The sequence below is a fragment of the Papilio xuthus genome, unplaced genomic scaffold, assembly GCF_000836235.2.
Source record: "Papilio xuthus unplaced genomic scaffold, Pxut_1.1 DF827597.1, whole genome shotgun sequence".
Taxonomy (NCBI): Eukaryota; Metazoa; Arthropoda; class Insecta; order Lepidoptera; family Papilionidae; genus Papilio; species Papilio xuthus.
Window position 1 is genome coordinate 598,956 of NW_013531052.1, and position 14,865 is coordinate 613,820.

General features: G+C 31.3%; 3 protein-coding genes across 3 annotated transcripts; 2 read left to right on the top strand and 1 right to left on the bottom strand.

The window, feature by feature from the left end:
- The first annotated feature begins 2,845 nt into the window (after positions 1–2,845).
- Mtpalpha (monolysocardiolipin acyltransferase Mtpalpha) lies at positions 2,846–8,460 on the top strand. Its single transcript, XM_013312973.1, has 14 exons — positions 2,846–3,048; positions 3,170–3,276; positions 3,513–3,699; positions 3,927–4,119; positions 4,317–4,438; positions 4,812–5,041; positions 5,242–5,421; positions 5,571–5,737; positions 6,002–6,231; positions 6,405–6,597; positions 6,769–6,904; positions 7,015–7,238; positions 7,479–7,595; positions 7,716–8,460. Exons 1-14 carry the CDS (start codon positions 2,979–2,981, stop codon positions 7,852–7,854), a joined length of 2,295 nt encoding a protein of 764 aa, XP_013168427.1. The 5' UTR covers positions 2,846–2,978; the 3' UTR covers positions 7,855–8,460.
- A 356-nt stretch (positions 8,461–8,816) lies between these two features.
- LOC106118144 (probable palmitoyltransferase ZDHHC24) lies at positions 8,817–10,392 on the top strand. The gene is made up of 2 exons (XM_013312704.1): positions 8,817–8,998; positions 9,301–10,392. The coding sequence occupies exon 2, from the start codon at positions 9,444–9,446 to the stop codon at positions 10,302–10,304; it is 861 nt and encodes a 286-aa protein (XP_013168158.1). The 5' UTR covers positions 8,817–8,998; positions 9,301–9,443; the 3' UTR covers positions 10,305–10,392.
- A 115-nt stretch (positions 10,393–10,507) lies between these two features.
- On the bottom strand, positions 10,508–14,198 carry LOC106118381 (major facilitator superfamily domain-containing protein 1). Its single transcript, XM_013313040.1, has 11 exons — positions 13,995–14,198; positions 13,787–13,918; positions 13,132–13,282; positions 12,281–12,406; positions 11,961–12,166; positions 11,677–11,890; positions 11,371–11,584; positions 11,201–11,298; positions 11,018–11,130; positions 10,847–10,943; positions 10,508–10,775 (listed from the first exon to the last, which is right to left on the bottom strand). Exons 2-11 carry the CDS (start codon positions 13,905–13,907, stop codon positions 10,583–10,585), a joined length of 1,533 nt encoding a protein of 510 aa, XP_013168494.1. The 5' UTR covers positions 13,908–13,918; positions 13,995–14,198; the 3' UTR covers positions 10,508–10,582.
- Between the last annotated feature and the right edge of the window lie 667 nt (positions 14,199–14,865).

Sequence of the window (14,865 nt, forward strand, 5' to 3'; positions counted from 1 at the left end):
CATTTTTGTTTGAAATAGAAAAGTACTTTAACGGTCAAACTCATTAGTCCAAAGCAATATCAAAAAGTACCTAATAACTACGGCGATAAAGTTGAATTACAAGTGCTTCGATATTAAAATTAAAAAGTTTAAATATAAAAAAAAAATAGTGGCTTGGGATTTGAACCGCCGACCTTACGTACCAACGGCGGCGAACGGTAAGGCCACGAGACCAAACTAGCATATATGATGACAAACTTAAATTTGATGTTGGTTTTATCTACCTAATATCTGTCATCCGCGTCGAACACTTTTAGTAAATTTTGAAAAATGGTTTGATGCAAAGTGTCAAATGAATGTAACAGAAGTAGTTTATTCCAAATTGTATCACAAGTATATAAAGATAGAGTTCAATTTTGTCAAATGTACCGATATTTTTGCGCACCTTGACTGCTTCGTTACTTATGACGCTGTGGCTGCTACGATATTTATGGGCATCTTGCATGTACTCATATATTTGACGCTGTGTATGTACCGATGTTTTTGAGCAGGGTGAATGTATCTATTATTTTGAGGACTTTTGTTGTACCGATATAATTGATTACTTTTGATGTACCTATATATTTGCATATCTTGTCTGTGACGATCTATATGACGCTGACTGTACAGTGGCCAGGGTATGGGTATGGGTGGTGGGATGGAGGAGGCTAAGGCGGCCTCAATCCGCCCAACCGGGACAAGGGGAATTGAATCAGTTCCTTTTCACTCTGACTACTCGTAAAAATCCCTTTGAGAGCATGATTTATCGACGCTTCAGATATTATGAAAGAAAATGTGAATTAAACATTATTCTCATCACATCTGACTTTACAATAGTAGGAGGATGAGATAACAATTTTATAAGTAAGAGATGTTTTATAAGTAATATGAGACAAATCTTGTATTATTTTTTATTGCAGCTATGATAACCAATTGTTGCGTAATATTGGGTACCGTCGAATCCTCAAATTATTCTAGAAATATTAAAATAAAAAGTATACTTTGAATAATTAACTATCACGTTATATTATATTAAGTTACATTTATATTATAACTTTTAATTATAACTGTTTGAAAATTATTGGTTCATTATAGTCTTTCCTAAGTAATCTACCATTATTATAGGCAGATAGTATAGGTTCTTACTTTGTTTCATGTAGTTGAATGTTTGGTAGAGTAAAATAGATATCGACGAAATAACTTCAACGTAAGTTATAATATGATCCTGATTGCAACTGAAATATATGTCTAGCACCATTTAATGTAAAAAAAAACATATATTGTAATACCAAAATACAATATGGTGAAAAAATATTTCGTCAATTTCTGAAAATGTATTACGTGAAATCATATTTTAGCAGCTATAAATAAATTCACAATAAATTTATCGTTTCATGCAATTTCCGTCTGTCAAAAGCTAAAGTGGAGTAATTACTGGCGTCCCACGCCACTCCCGCCGCTCTCAACTTAACTAGAGCCTGACAACGTGTGGAACGGGCCGGGAGAAGGGGGATAAAAGGGTGTAGTTGCCATGGCAATGGGGTGAACGTATTGCAACAAGTGGTATAATATCTACATTTATTCTCGCTTGTCTCAGAGATAGTAATAAAGCTAATGCTCCTTTCGTGAAGAAATAGCAAAAGTTTTATTATACTGCTATGCCATTTTATTTTAGTGCCTCAGTGAGAACAAAAATCAAAGACCCAGTGTATAATACAAAACCCTATTATATTAAAATAGATATAGATTTACTTATATAAAAGATTTCTGTGTTAATTTTTTTTCTGTTATTATAAATTATACGATGTCCATATAAAAGGACAATGATTCAAGGATGGAGATGTCTCAAGAAAAAATCTTTTTAAGAACAAGCTTTCCCTTTATCTTGTTAATTAAAAGGGAATATAAACTACTCGTCAAGACGATTCAAACTACCCGAACTGTATAAGGTTGTGTCGTTTCATTACGAAGTTCCTATGGCCATCTTTCATCAGATTAGCACCATTTTATCGCATCATATTGGATTGTCATGCGAATAACAAGCAAAATTTCAGCTCAATCTGTAACCGGAAAGAAAATAAAATTTAATTTGAAATATTTATTGGGATATACTATTAGCCAAAGAATAACATTGGGACTAGTGAAACTAAATAAAACTTTGTAAAAAGAACAAGATTCAGCATTTTGTAAGAGATGGCTTCTAATGTACACTATTATATTTTCCAAATTACTTTACTTAAGTAATAGCTTTACTTAAACCTTATTAATTACTATAACAATGTACACTCCATAAAGCAAACAATCACGACGACTATAATTAGGTGCACTTACTGTGTTCTTTTGCTTTTATTATTAAAGCCATACTTAATTTGTTTTAGTTGTAAAACATAACTCTATGCGCGAATTAACGACGTGGTTAATTATTTGTGTTTCCTGTCTTTTCATTTTATCTTGTTAATTGTTATTCTACCTAGAATGGAACTCATTACGGTGCAAAAAAACTCATGTTTAACGAACGACCCCATGATACATAGATATATAGCTAGGTTACATGGTATATAGCTAGGTTACATAGGGATTAGAGAAATTTTCTGTCCACGAAAAAAAATTCAAAGATTGTACCGGCTTTTACAGTGATAACAACATCTTTCGCTAGTAGAAGGTTTTTTCATCTAAAGAGCTTTAGTTAGTCGAGTTTTTTTTTAAATCAAGGTTAGGTTATATGGTACAAAAAAATCTAATTCGTTTGGATATTTTTTACACTGACAACAAAAATCATGATTGTTTTCTGGATAGTGGTAACATTTGCCGCCACTCTGCCTCCCTCCCTCCCTCTTACCCTTGCTTTGCCGTCACCTCCAACAAGAAAGTTTAGGTTCAAAGTCTGGGTCCAATTTTCAAAGTTACTAAAATCTTGCTAAGACCTACTTTTATTTTATTATTTATATTTTCCGTTCAAAATGTCTAACAGCAAGATGTTGGGCGCACTAAAGATCCTTAAACATCGGAATAATATTAAATTTTTCAACAGTAAGTCGGGAGATTTTCTCTTGGTTTTTATTTTTATTTTCATATTTGTCTTAGAATGTTGTAGTTTTATTTAATGAATATAACTTATATAAACACATACTAAGTAATAAAATGGTTTTAGGTGCAAACTGTAGATCGTATGCAGTTGCAGCAGGTAATAATGTCCATACCAAGTGTAAATTAGTTGACGGCGTTTATGTCATTACTTTAGACTCTCCAAATGTTAAGGTAAGAAATCTTCACATCATAATTAATGAAAGGTCATAAAAACCATAAATATTTCAGTATCTCTTTTAAATTAATGGGGTTAAATATTCTTATTTTGAAAAAAAAGAACATTGTATAATATATGTTAAAATTGCGTGAAACAAAATTAATTTGTTTCAATTGTTTTCGAACTATATTTTATTATATGTTTAATTGTAATTATGTTTTTTAAATAACATTAATAACGATATTTCTAGGTAAATACACTTAATACAGTTTTGATGGATGAGTTTAGAACTATTGTGAATGAAGTGGATTCAAATCCCGCAATAGAGGCGGCTGTGTTGATATCTGGTAAGCCTGGCTGCTTCATAGCCGGTGCTGACATCACTATGATTGAAAGCTGCAAAACAAAAGAGGAAGTAATAAGTCTTTCTAAAGCTGGTATGTTTTAACCATATTGTTGGATCATAAAAGTTTTTTTCTGTTGATTGAAAATATATAATTAGAAATTACAGTATATTTTGAAGATATCAAATGCATATAGAAATCAGTTAAGGTTTTTAGTTTATGTAACTTTGATTTTACCTAAGTTGGCACTTTGAAATGGATATATTGCTTGTAAATTCTTCACTTTCAGTATCAATTCAATAAAATTAATTTATTTCTAGGCCATGAAATATTTAAACGCATGGAAAACTCTCGCAAGCCATATGTAGCAGCAATTCAAGGTTCCTGTCTGGGTGGAGGTTTGGAAACAGCTCTGGCTTGTCGCTACAGAATTGCAGTCAAAGACTCAAAGACTGGTCTTGGACTACCTGAGGTTATGTTAGGACTTTTACCCGGAGGAGGTGGCACTCAAAGGTATATAACATTTTTTATTTAAAAAGATTGAATAGTATTTTATTTTCCTGACTGATCCTGAAGAGTTAGTGATATTCTGCATTTTATCTAATCACTTGTACATTCTAAGGTTTGAAATTCATATTCAAAGATTATTAATGTTAGATAATAAACTGTAAAAATATGTTTTTATTTTAAATATGTTTATATGTTGGCAGAACACCTAAGCTCACATCAGTGCCTACAACATTGGACTTAGCATTAACAGGCAAAACAGTTAAAGCAGATAAAGCAAAGAAACTGGGACTTGTAGATTTATTAGTATCACCTCTAGGACCAGGTACATATTTATTACTTAAAATATCTAACAAAGTAAAACATAAAATATTTTTACATTGATTGGAAACTGACATAATGTTAAGTTTTTTTACCTATTATTAGACTTGCCACTCATTTTTTTATATTGTATTTAGTATACCTCCCAAATTCAGTCAGATGTCAGTCAGTCCAGATGGGCAGACGACCGGCTGTAAAAAAAAAACTTGAGGTTTATAAAACCTTCAGCACCACACCCACATGAGTAGTATAAAGCCAGGACTTGCTACTCATTGAAGATCAATTAATATTGTACACTTATTTATGTATATTATTTATTACTTGTTCATGTTAATAAAATATTGACTTTATTAGCTAAATTATTACTCAATCTACAGGTCTAGGTCAACCTGCTGATAACACAATGAAGTACCTAGAGAATGTTGCCGTACAAATTGCAAAAGACATTGCATCTGGTAAACTTAAGGTGGACAGATCTAAGAAAGGATTAGCTGACAAAGTAATGGCAACAGCTATGAAATGGGACTTTGTTAAGAACATGATCTTTAAAAAAGCCAAAGAGCAAGTCATGAAAGCCTCCCGTGGATTATACCCTGCACCTTTGAAGGTGAGATATTAGAAAATGTAAAGTTATTTTTAATTTTATTTTAAGTTGACTTGCTACACATTAGACAGCTCTTATTTGGCCTCCGTGACCATTACAGGCTTATTAGTTTATCTTCAAATACATTGAAATTTTGTTTAAATGGCCCAAAACTGTGTTTTTACTCACTTTGTAAATGAATTTTGATGATTGTACTTCTTTAGATTCTTGAAGTAGTAAGGACAGGTGTGGATAAAGGCCCCATTGAAGGTTACGAAGCTGAGGCACAAGGGTTTGGTGAGTTAGCCATGACACAACAGAGCAAAGGACTGATCGGCCTTTTCAGAGGTCAAACTGAATGTAAGAAAAACAGATTCGGTAAATCGAAAGTGGATGTCAAAACCGTAAGTAAATAGTATTTTCATCTTTAATATACTTTGATAGGTCTTCTCATATCTGCTAATATTCAAACTCCTTAATTTTGAAGTTTCTGATGATTTTTTTTTTAATTTTTATAATGCTTTAATAATTTTAATCGTTGTTTAATACTTAGATTGGTGTACTTGGCGCTGGTTTGATGGGTGCGGGCATCGTGCAAGTGTCAATAGACAAGGGTTATAATGTTGTTATGAAGGATGCAACAAATGCAGGCCTCTACAGAGGAGTGGGACAGATACAGACAGGCTTAACCAATGCTGTTAAACGCAAAAGAATTTCTGCGTGAGTATAGATAGAAGAATTTGAATTAATTAATATGATTGTCACTTGTTATTAAATTTTAAATCATTTTACATAAAATTACCTAACAGACTCTGAAAGATATTTGAGTGTATGCATGTTTGTATGTATGTCAATTATATAATTCCTCTGCGGGTGATAAAATTATAGTTAAAATTAAAATTATATTATAGGTAGTTAATTAAATTGTAGTATTATTATAATTATAGTTTTTGTTTAACAAATTGTGTTCTTAATTGTTTACAGATTACAAAAAGACAAATACTTATCAAATCTCTTACCGACTCTAAGTTATGATAATTTCAAGAATGTGGACTGTGTGATTGAGGCTGTATTCGAGGATATTAATATAAAGCACAAAGTCATAAAGGAACTGGAAGCGGTGATACCTGAACACTGCGTTCTAGCCACTAATACCAGTGCTATACCTATCACTAAGATTGCTGCTGGCAGTCGTCGTCCTGAGAAAGTTATTGGTAAGTTTTTTCTAAGATTTTCAACCATTTTATATAATACAAATTTAAATACAGAAATATTTTCATTTATGTTGGTATTCTTTGCTTTATTTTAGGGACCTTGATAGAAGATTATTGTAGATTTGCTAGTCAAATTAGCATATTTATTATAAATAGTATGTGTTTTGTGTAAGGTATGCACTACTTCTCTCCGGTGGACAAGATGCAGCTGCTGGAGATCATCCGGCACCCGGGCACAAGTGATGACAGCGCGGCAGCGGCAGTGGCGGTCGGCCTACGCCAGGGCAAGGTCGTCATCACGGTGGGAGACGGGCCTGGCTTCTACACCACGCGCATACTCTCTACCATGCTCAGCGAGGCTGTCAGGTTAACATCAAAACTAGCTACCGTCAGCGTAAAAAAAAACCTATGGGCTATTCTAAACTGTATATCTCTATTCCAAATTTCAAGCAGATTAATTCAGCCGTTCTAGTGTAACATAGTAACAAACGCCTGTATCCATCCAGTCTTGTTAAGATGTGCATTAATTAATTTTAGGTTGTTACAAGAGGGTGTCGACCCAAAGGACTTAGACAACATGACCAAACAGTTCGGGTTCCCAGTGGGTGCGGCCACGCTCGCTGACGAAGTCGGCATCGACGTTGGCTCGCATATCGCCGTCGATTTGGCGAAGGTAAATAAATATAGCAAGTATGCTTAACAACCAAACATAAATGCGCACAAAGCCACAGCAAGACATCTCATTCCATAAGAAATAAGTTTCACAATTGTCCATCGCTACAGGCTTTCGGTGACCGCATCAGCGGCGGAGACCTCGGCATCATGCAGGATCTGGTGAAGGCGGGCTTCATGGGCAGGAAGTCGGGCAAAGGTTTCTACGTATACGAGAAGGGCACTAAAAACAGAGACGTCAACCAGGACGCTGTTCAAATATTAAAGGACAAGTACTCCTTGGAGCCTAAAGGCGCTAATACTGTTGAAGATCAACAATTACGCATGGTTTCCAGGTAATAGTTAAGTAGATTAGTTTTTTTTTTTAATAAAAAATAAAATACTGATGGCTCATAGTTAAAATTTACATAAGACTTATGTAATACTGTAGCCCTTGAAGGTATCATAAAAAGACATAATTGACAGTATCAATGTATTTTTAGTTTGTATAATTTTTCTCGTTTTGTTGTTATGTATTTGTCGTCTTTTCCAGAAAAAAAGTGACCTAGGATATACATTATATTAAACATTTTCAGGTTCGTGAATGAAGCAGTATTATCGTTAGAAGAGAAAATTCTGCATAGCCCATTGGAGGGTGACGTGGGCGCTGTCTTCGGTCTCGGATTCCCGCCATTTACGGGCGGACCCTTCAGGTTTGTTTAAATATTATTATAATAAGCATTATGATATAATGCAATGAACAATATAACAAATATATTGTTCATTGGTTTATATCAAATGTTAACAACAGTTATTAATTATTTTTCTTACAGATGGGTTGATCAATATGGTGCTGACAAATTAGTTAAGAAAATGGAAGAGTTCCAGGGACTGTACGGAGCACCGTTCAAGCCAGCTCAGACTCTCGTCGACATGGCCAAAGATACAAGCAAGAAGTTCCATGCCAAGTAAAACATTAATTTATTGTATTGAGAAATGTTTGAAACTATATTACCTTATAATTCCCAACCATTGATTAATATTTTTATTAATATACATGTTTCAACTGTAAGTAAAGCTGGAAATTGTTTATTTTCTAAAGGATTATGTAAAAAGCTGTTATACTATTATAATGTAAGATTGAAATTTAGTTATACAAAGTAACCCATGTTAAAGTCTTCCTTCTTAATTTATTTAAGACATATTTTTTTATATTAGCACAGACTGAATTTATTGCTATGGTAAAAAGCTGAATGAGACATATATTTGTGATGTGCTGCTTTGTATTTAACGACTTTTTTCATATATAACATTCAATTGGATGGATGGTTAAATATTTAAACACCACAAGTTATTGTTCTATTTCTAGTGGTAGGTAAAAGAGATTGAAATATAAATACTTAAATATCTTTGTGGTAGAGATGATCTGAAGATATTTACAGTATGTTTTTGAATTTATTACAAATGCTGCCTTTGCTATTTAAAACTTTTATCATATGTAAGGAAAGATTATACTTGTCTTGTAATAAATATGTATATTTAAATGCATATACATTTTACATTATAGATATAGAGATTCGTGGTGTTATTTATTATGTAGAATGAGATTGTAAACTTTTGGAAAGTGCTTTAATAAAATTTATAAAGAAGAATTTGTTTTCATTCCTGTCTTTTTGCAATCTGTAAAAAAACTAATGTAATGTTTAAAAGAGCTTAATAAAAATACTAGAAGTGGTAAAAACAGAAGGTAAATAATTCAAATCATGTTTTAGTTGCCACTACATGAACAGGATTTATTAAGAAGACTTTTAAAAAAAAGGCGCCTAAAAAGGTAGAATGATTATAAAAAATCGATGTTTGTCTGTTCTTGGCGAGAAAGAAATGGCTCAATGGTCTCGTAGCCAGGCTATAAAATTGAAATCTTCAAAAAAAGACTTGTCAACTCTACTTGTCTCTACTACCACGTATATACAAAATAAGATTGTGGATTCAAATCATTAAATTGAATAAAAATGTGGTCAGAAAATAATTTATAGGAGGCGTAGTTTCTATAAAAGTATCACGTTATGTTTATTTAATGCGTGGTGGTCAATGTTTTTGTTCATAACAACTTAAGGTAGGTTATGTTATGTGTAATAAAGTTTACAAATGTTACATGAATAATTTAAAATAAGACAAATAATTAAATTGAAAAAGCAATTACAATTATTTTAATATCTGAAGTAGAAGAGATTCCTTTAGGAAGTTTTCCTGACATTAGTAATTTTAATTGAATCTAGCAAACAATTAATTTACTTTCACCTTTATACAAGGTTGTTTCATAAAGCAAAAAAAAATGTAAACGACCGTCGTATTATGAGTCATAAAATATGTATATATTGTAAGAATGTACACTTAAATTAATTTTACATTTTACAGGGAGAACAAGCATTGAAGAATAGTAATATGCCTTTATGATGTGCCTACTTTACTTAAGATTTAAAATTTCCAATTAATTATTTATTTTTAGTTCAAGTATCAATAAGTTTCAAGTAATATTTTTCATACTTTGTTATTACAACATGTGTTTCAAATCTAACAGCCTGCTATTGAATTTGAATTTGAAAAATCATATTCGTTTAAAACGTGTTTTAGAACATAGCATATACCTAGCAATCATTTTCATTTTGTTGCCTGTATTTATTTATTTTGAGCTTTGTATTGTTTTACCAGCTGTAGTAGAAGAATGGAGCGTACCTTTTTTGATTCATTACTGCTGTGCATCATTTTTGATACTTAACATAATTGGAAACATGATTTTTGGTATGTTTACTGATACTAGTGTTAGAGGAAGAATGAGTCATTTTCGTAATAAAGAATCTTGGGGTTATTGTTCTGAATGCGACTTCTTTCGTCCACCCCGTGCATGGCATTGTGATACTTGTGACTTATGTATTTTAAAACGGGACCATCATTGTACATTTTTTGCTTGTTGTATTGGCCACTTCAATTACAGATATTTCATCATGTTTACACTGGATGTGTTTGTCGCTATGTTATATGCATTTTATTATAATGTACAGTTTTTATCACAATTCATATCATGGAATCATGGGCTTATAATTATTAAATTTCTATTTCCATTGGCCAGTTTTGTCATAGATTTTGGTCCCGAGAGTGTTTATGTATTTTTGGTTTTGATTAACTTTTTGGTAGCATTGTTTACGGGTTTCTTATTTTTCTATCATATTAATAATGTTTTAAATGGAAAAATTACACCAGAAAATAAAAATTCTTTAAAATCTGTTCATGATAAAGGTTGGAAGTGTAATTTAATAGAGGTACTTGGTACCAGATGGCATTTGACTTGGATATCTCCATTCATTTACAGTCCACTGCCTGGTAATGGCTTTGAATGGGATATTGATGATAAAACAGACTAAATATTCTAGTGCCTTATTAGCTAAATTCATGATGTTGATAAAATGTAATTAATATTAATTATTATTATTAATATTTAATTAATATTGAAAGATTAAAAAATAATTATGGTTAATGATAACATTTTATTTGTTATAAGAAATTAAAGTACATTTTATTTTTTTATTGTATTACAAAATTAAAATTGACATAATTTTATATTCTACATTATATCTTTACAATCTTTGTTTACATTATATTATATTTACAATTACATAATAGTTGTTATATTGTATATTACCTATTGTCTGTCTGGAATGTTAGTATTTGGCAATAATTGCGCTATATATCTACTGCGTATTCTGTCAGATTGTGACTGTGTGAAATCACGCTGAGGCTCCTTTGGATCAGGTCTATCACGCGAATCAGTCACTTCTTGGTCTGAACTATCCTCATGCTCTAACAGATTTGCAGTTTCGTCACGACATTCACCTCTGAAAAAAAATGAATGTTGCCAAGTTACAAATAAATTTTACAAATTATCCAACCAACTAAATATACTTACGTGTCCGTCATTGAATCTCGCATGCTTGGAGACATATTAAGAACTCCATTGTTAGCAGAATCCACAATATATATTAATACGGCGGCAATAAGAGATACTAAAAAAACAACACCCAATTAAATTGTGTTTGAAATTCACAAAGATTTAACAAATTGAATTTTTCCTCCTTACTAAATAAACATCCTAGGAAAAACATTTCCAGCATCAAGTATCCATATTTGTCAACAATAACACCAGCCAGAATAAGAACAGTAGCTAAACCTAAGTTTTGGACGGCTTGACATCTGTAAAATTATGTAAAGTATTTCAGACAAAAAAAAGTATATAAAAATAAAATTCTCAAAAAGTCCTTACATTCCGTACGCTGTGCCTAATTGATTTTTGGGGACAATCAAAGCAACAAGTGGCCATAATCCGCTTGCTAACAATGAATATGAAATACCTAGTGAGATCTGAAACATTTAAACGAAAGAGTTTGAATCAACAGCCAAGCAATATAAAAAAAAAACAAAAAAAATTCTTACCACACCAACATATGGATTAACAAATGTGAAGGCCAACAAAAAGTGAGAGCCAATTGTCGTGATTGTGCTTATTATCACCCACATTACATTACGTCCTGTTTTGTCTATCAGAATGCCGAAGAAGGGACTCAAAGCAGCTGATAATAAATACACCATTGAGTTTACTGTATTGGCTTCTTGCGGCGAAAAATCAAATTTACGTTCAAAAAATAATCTGAAAATTTATCAATATATTAGTTTACAATGACATTATGTAAATTTTAGTATACATTATCCAAATTTCAAAGTGTTTGGGATTTTACTTACTTTCCTAAGGCTATAAACGGGAAAATTGCTAAATAATATGCCACACATATAACAGATACAAGCCAAAACACTCTTTTGAAGTGTAAAATATCTAAAAGTCTGAATGGTTCAGCGTCACTTTGTTCCTCATGTCGACCCAAAATCTTTTCAGCCCGGTAATCCATCCATCCAAGTATTAATCCACAAATGAGCGATCCAACACATGTGAATGATGCTAAAAATTATATAGCTTACAAAATTTTACATATTTGTCAATATTATATACAAATCATAAACTTATTTACCAATAAACAAAGCTACTCCAAGACGTTCATAGCCACCATAGTAATTTGCCACCCATCTATAAATAGGTTCCATTACCCAAAAGTTTACAGTACTTCCAAATCTAGAGAAAGATAACTGAAGGCCAAACACCATGTTCAATTCTTTCCCTTTAAACCATAACACCACATAGCTATTAACTGCCACTTGCAGAGACTCTCCTCCTATACTGGAGACATAAAGGAAAAGATTTATAAAAAAATTATCATTAGTTCAATAATTATTACAATATAAGTGTTCTTTATAAATATATAAAATAATATTTAATTGCAAAATGTTTTACCCAAAAATAAATCTTCCAAGTATCATAAGCCAATAAACATTTATGTAAACTCCAGTAGCAAAAACAATGGCTCCTATGGTTACAATGACCATATATATAATTGTACCCAATCTGATCCCAAAATATCTGAAAATTACAAATATTTTACATTATCTAGTTATATAAGCCATAAAAATATTAAGTAAATTGTTAATTAAAGTTTCCGCATGTTTATGTGGTTTTGAAGATATGTATGACCATTCCATTCTAAACTCCTGTAACTTTATGATATTGCACTGACTTTGAAGAATACGGAATAATTTCTGTGACATATTTTTCAAATTAAAAATCACTCTATATAACTTTGAAATTTGAAGACCTTCATACAATATATTTTTATTGAACATAGTGAGTCAGCATACACTTGGACTGCAAAATATGGCTCTGTTTAGATATGAAGATGAGTAATCAACGATTCTATTACAGAGTTCAATACTAAACAAATATACGCCCACAAATAACACAATCTTATTTCTTTATTTAAAGAATTTGTGCAATGTTTTGATATCCAAAAAATGTCTAGACATTGGAAAATTTTAATTTGTTAAAAATGCTTGACATGCATTTTCTTGTATGTCTTTCTTTAATACAACTCTTAAAACTTCGAAACAAATTATATTGAAAATATATATGTCATCAAATTTTAATAAGCAAGTAATAATTGTGCATTAAACTTTGAAACTATGTTATTAATAATCAGTAGGTAAATAAGGTCACAATAAACGATGCACACTTGTTTATCTTGACAAACATGATATCATATGTAACAAAATGTACATATGTATAATACAATTACATATTAGTATACAAACCTATCTATTAAATACCCGCCGATGAAACATAATATGACATTTGGCCATGAGTATATGGAATATAATAATGCAAATTGGGATGTATTTAAGTGGGAATCACCCTTAAAGTTATCGGCCAGTGCGCCAGGTGTGTCATAGCAAAAATAGGAACCTGAAAAATAAAATATTAGCTTTATGCCAGAAAGTCTATGTAACACTATCAACGCTATTACGATTTTCACATATTAAAATCAACTTGGGAAAATGGAATGTCTGTAGCATTGAATGTGTATATAATTTTATCATAATCAGATCAAGTTATATAAATTTTTGGGTACTAAATATTTTAAATATTATATTCAACACTGGTATTTTGGATAAAATAGTTATAAATACTTTAGTTCTATTAACCTACCTACTTTTCTTATTCCTATCTTTGAAATAATAAATACATCAAAATTATCAAACTTTACTAAAGAATTAGAAAAATTTCGAATGAGTCATTACATCTGTTTTTAGAGTTAACATACTAAGTTCAAAAAACAGAATATTCCTGTGTCGATATTTAAAATAAATATTGAATACACTAGAAATATAATAATTTTGAGAATGTTTCATTTCTATAACATTCACAATATATGTGTACCACCTATTCTTTCTATTCGAACGTACTTACCAAAACAAAGGAAGCACATTAATAAAAGTGCTAAAAACCTATGAACCTTATTTGCCGGATGCCACCACGAGTCTGGAGACAGCTGAACTGATCTGATATCACTGGATGTTGGATTTTCCATTTTTGAAAGTTCTGGATTAAATCACAATATTATATACTTAAATGTAAATAAACAAATAATACGTACAAAGAAGATCTTACGGTATACCTTTATCAAACTTTTTGTTCACATAAAGAGGCGCCTCTACTACAATTTCCTTCTACATTGTTGGAAAACTATATTAGTATTACACACCAGTTCGCACTATCGCTGTCTGGCATTATTATTAATACAATGAATCTTTGCAAATTTTTGATTGCAAATATAATAATCAGCCACACAGTACAGCCACAGGTTAAACAAAAATATATATTTGACATTGACGTAAGGCGATGATACTGACAGGTATCGTAGATTATATTAAAAAATAATTTAGAGGTGCCCAAAAATGTAAATGAAAATTTTTGATCAATCAGCAATTTCATCAAAAATATATTTTCCATTATCGAGTTGTCAAAGTATTTTATTGTAATCGCGGTTTAATTTTTTTTTTGTTGAGCAGTGGGCAGATAAAGACTGATGATGATGATGACGATGAAATTCTGAAAAATGTTAATAGCTCCAGATATCAAAATGTAAAGGCATTTAAGATGTGGTAAAAATATAAGTTATTATCTTAAAATGTGTTAATGTGAAAATAAAGTATTGCTATATCAAAGAAGCTTGAGGCGCCCTCAGAGGGTTTTATATGTTAGTCATTATTTTTACGTTTCGTAACGAAAATGCACTAAATATTTTAAACATGAATAAACAGAGGCAATATTGATAATTATCGATAATCACATGACGTGGGTAGGTCTCAGAAGTGGCAAAATGATTTGTCGCTCCATTTCATTAAATGTTAAGCAGGTGTCTGCCGCTGTGCTAATTTTTATATGATAAGGTATAATATATTAGCCTTTCTATTGTATCTTCCACCAGATGTTAGCGAATATTGTTAATTAAGTTATGCCTTCAGTGCAAACGTTGTAGCAATCAT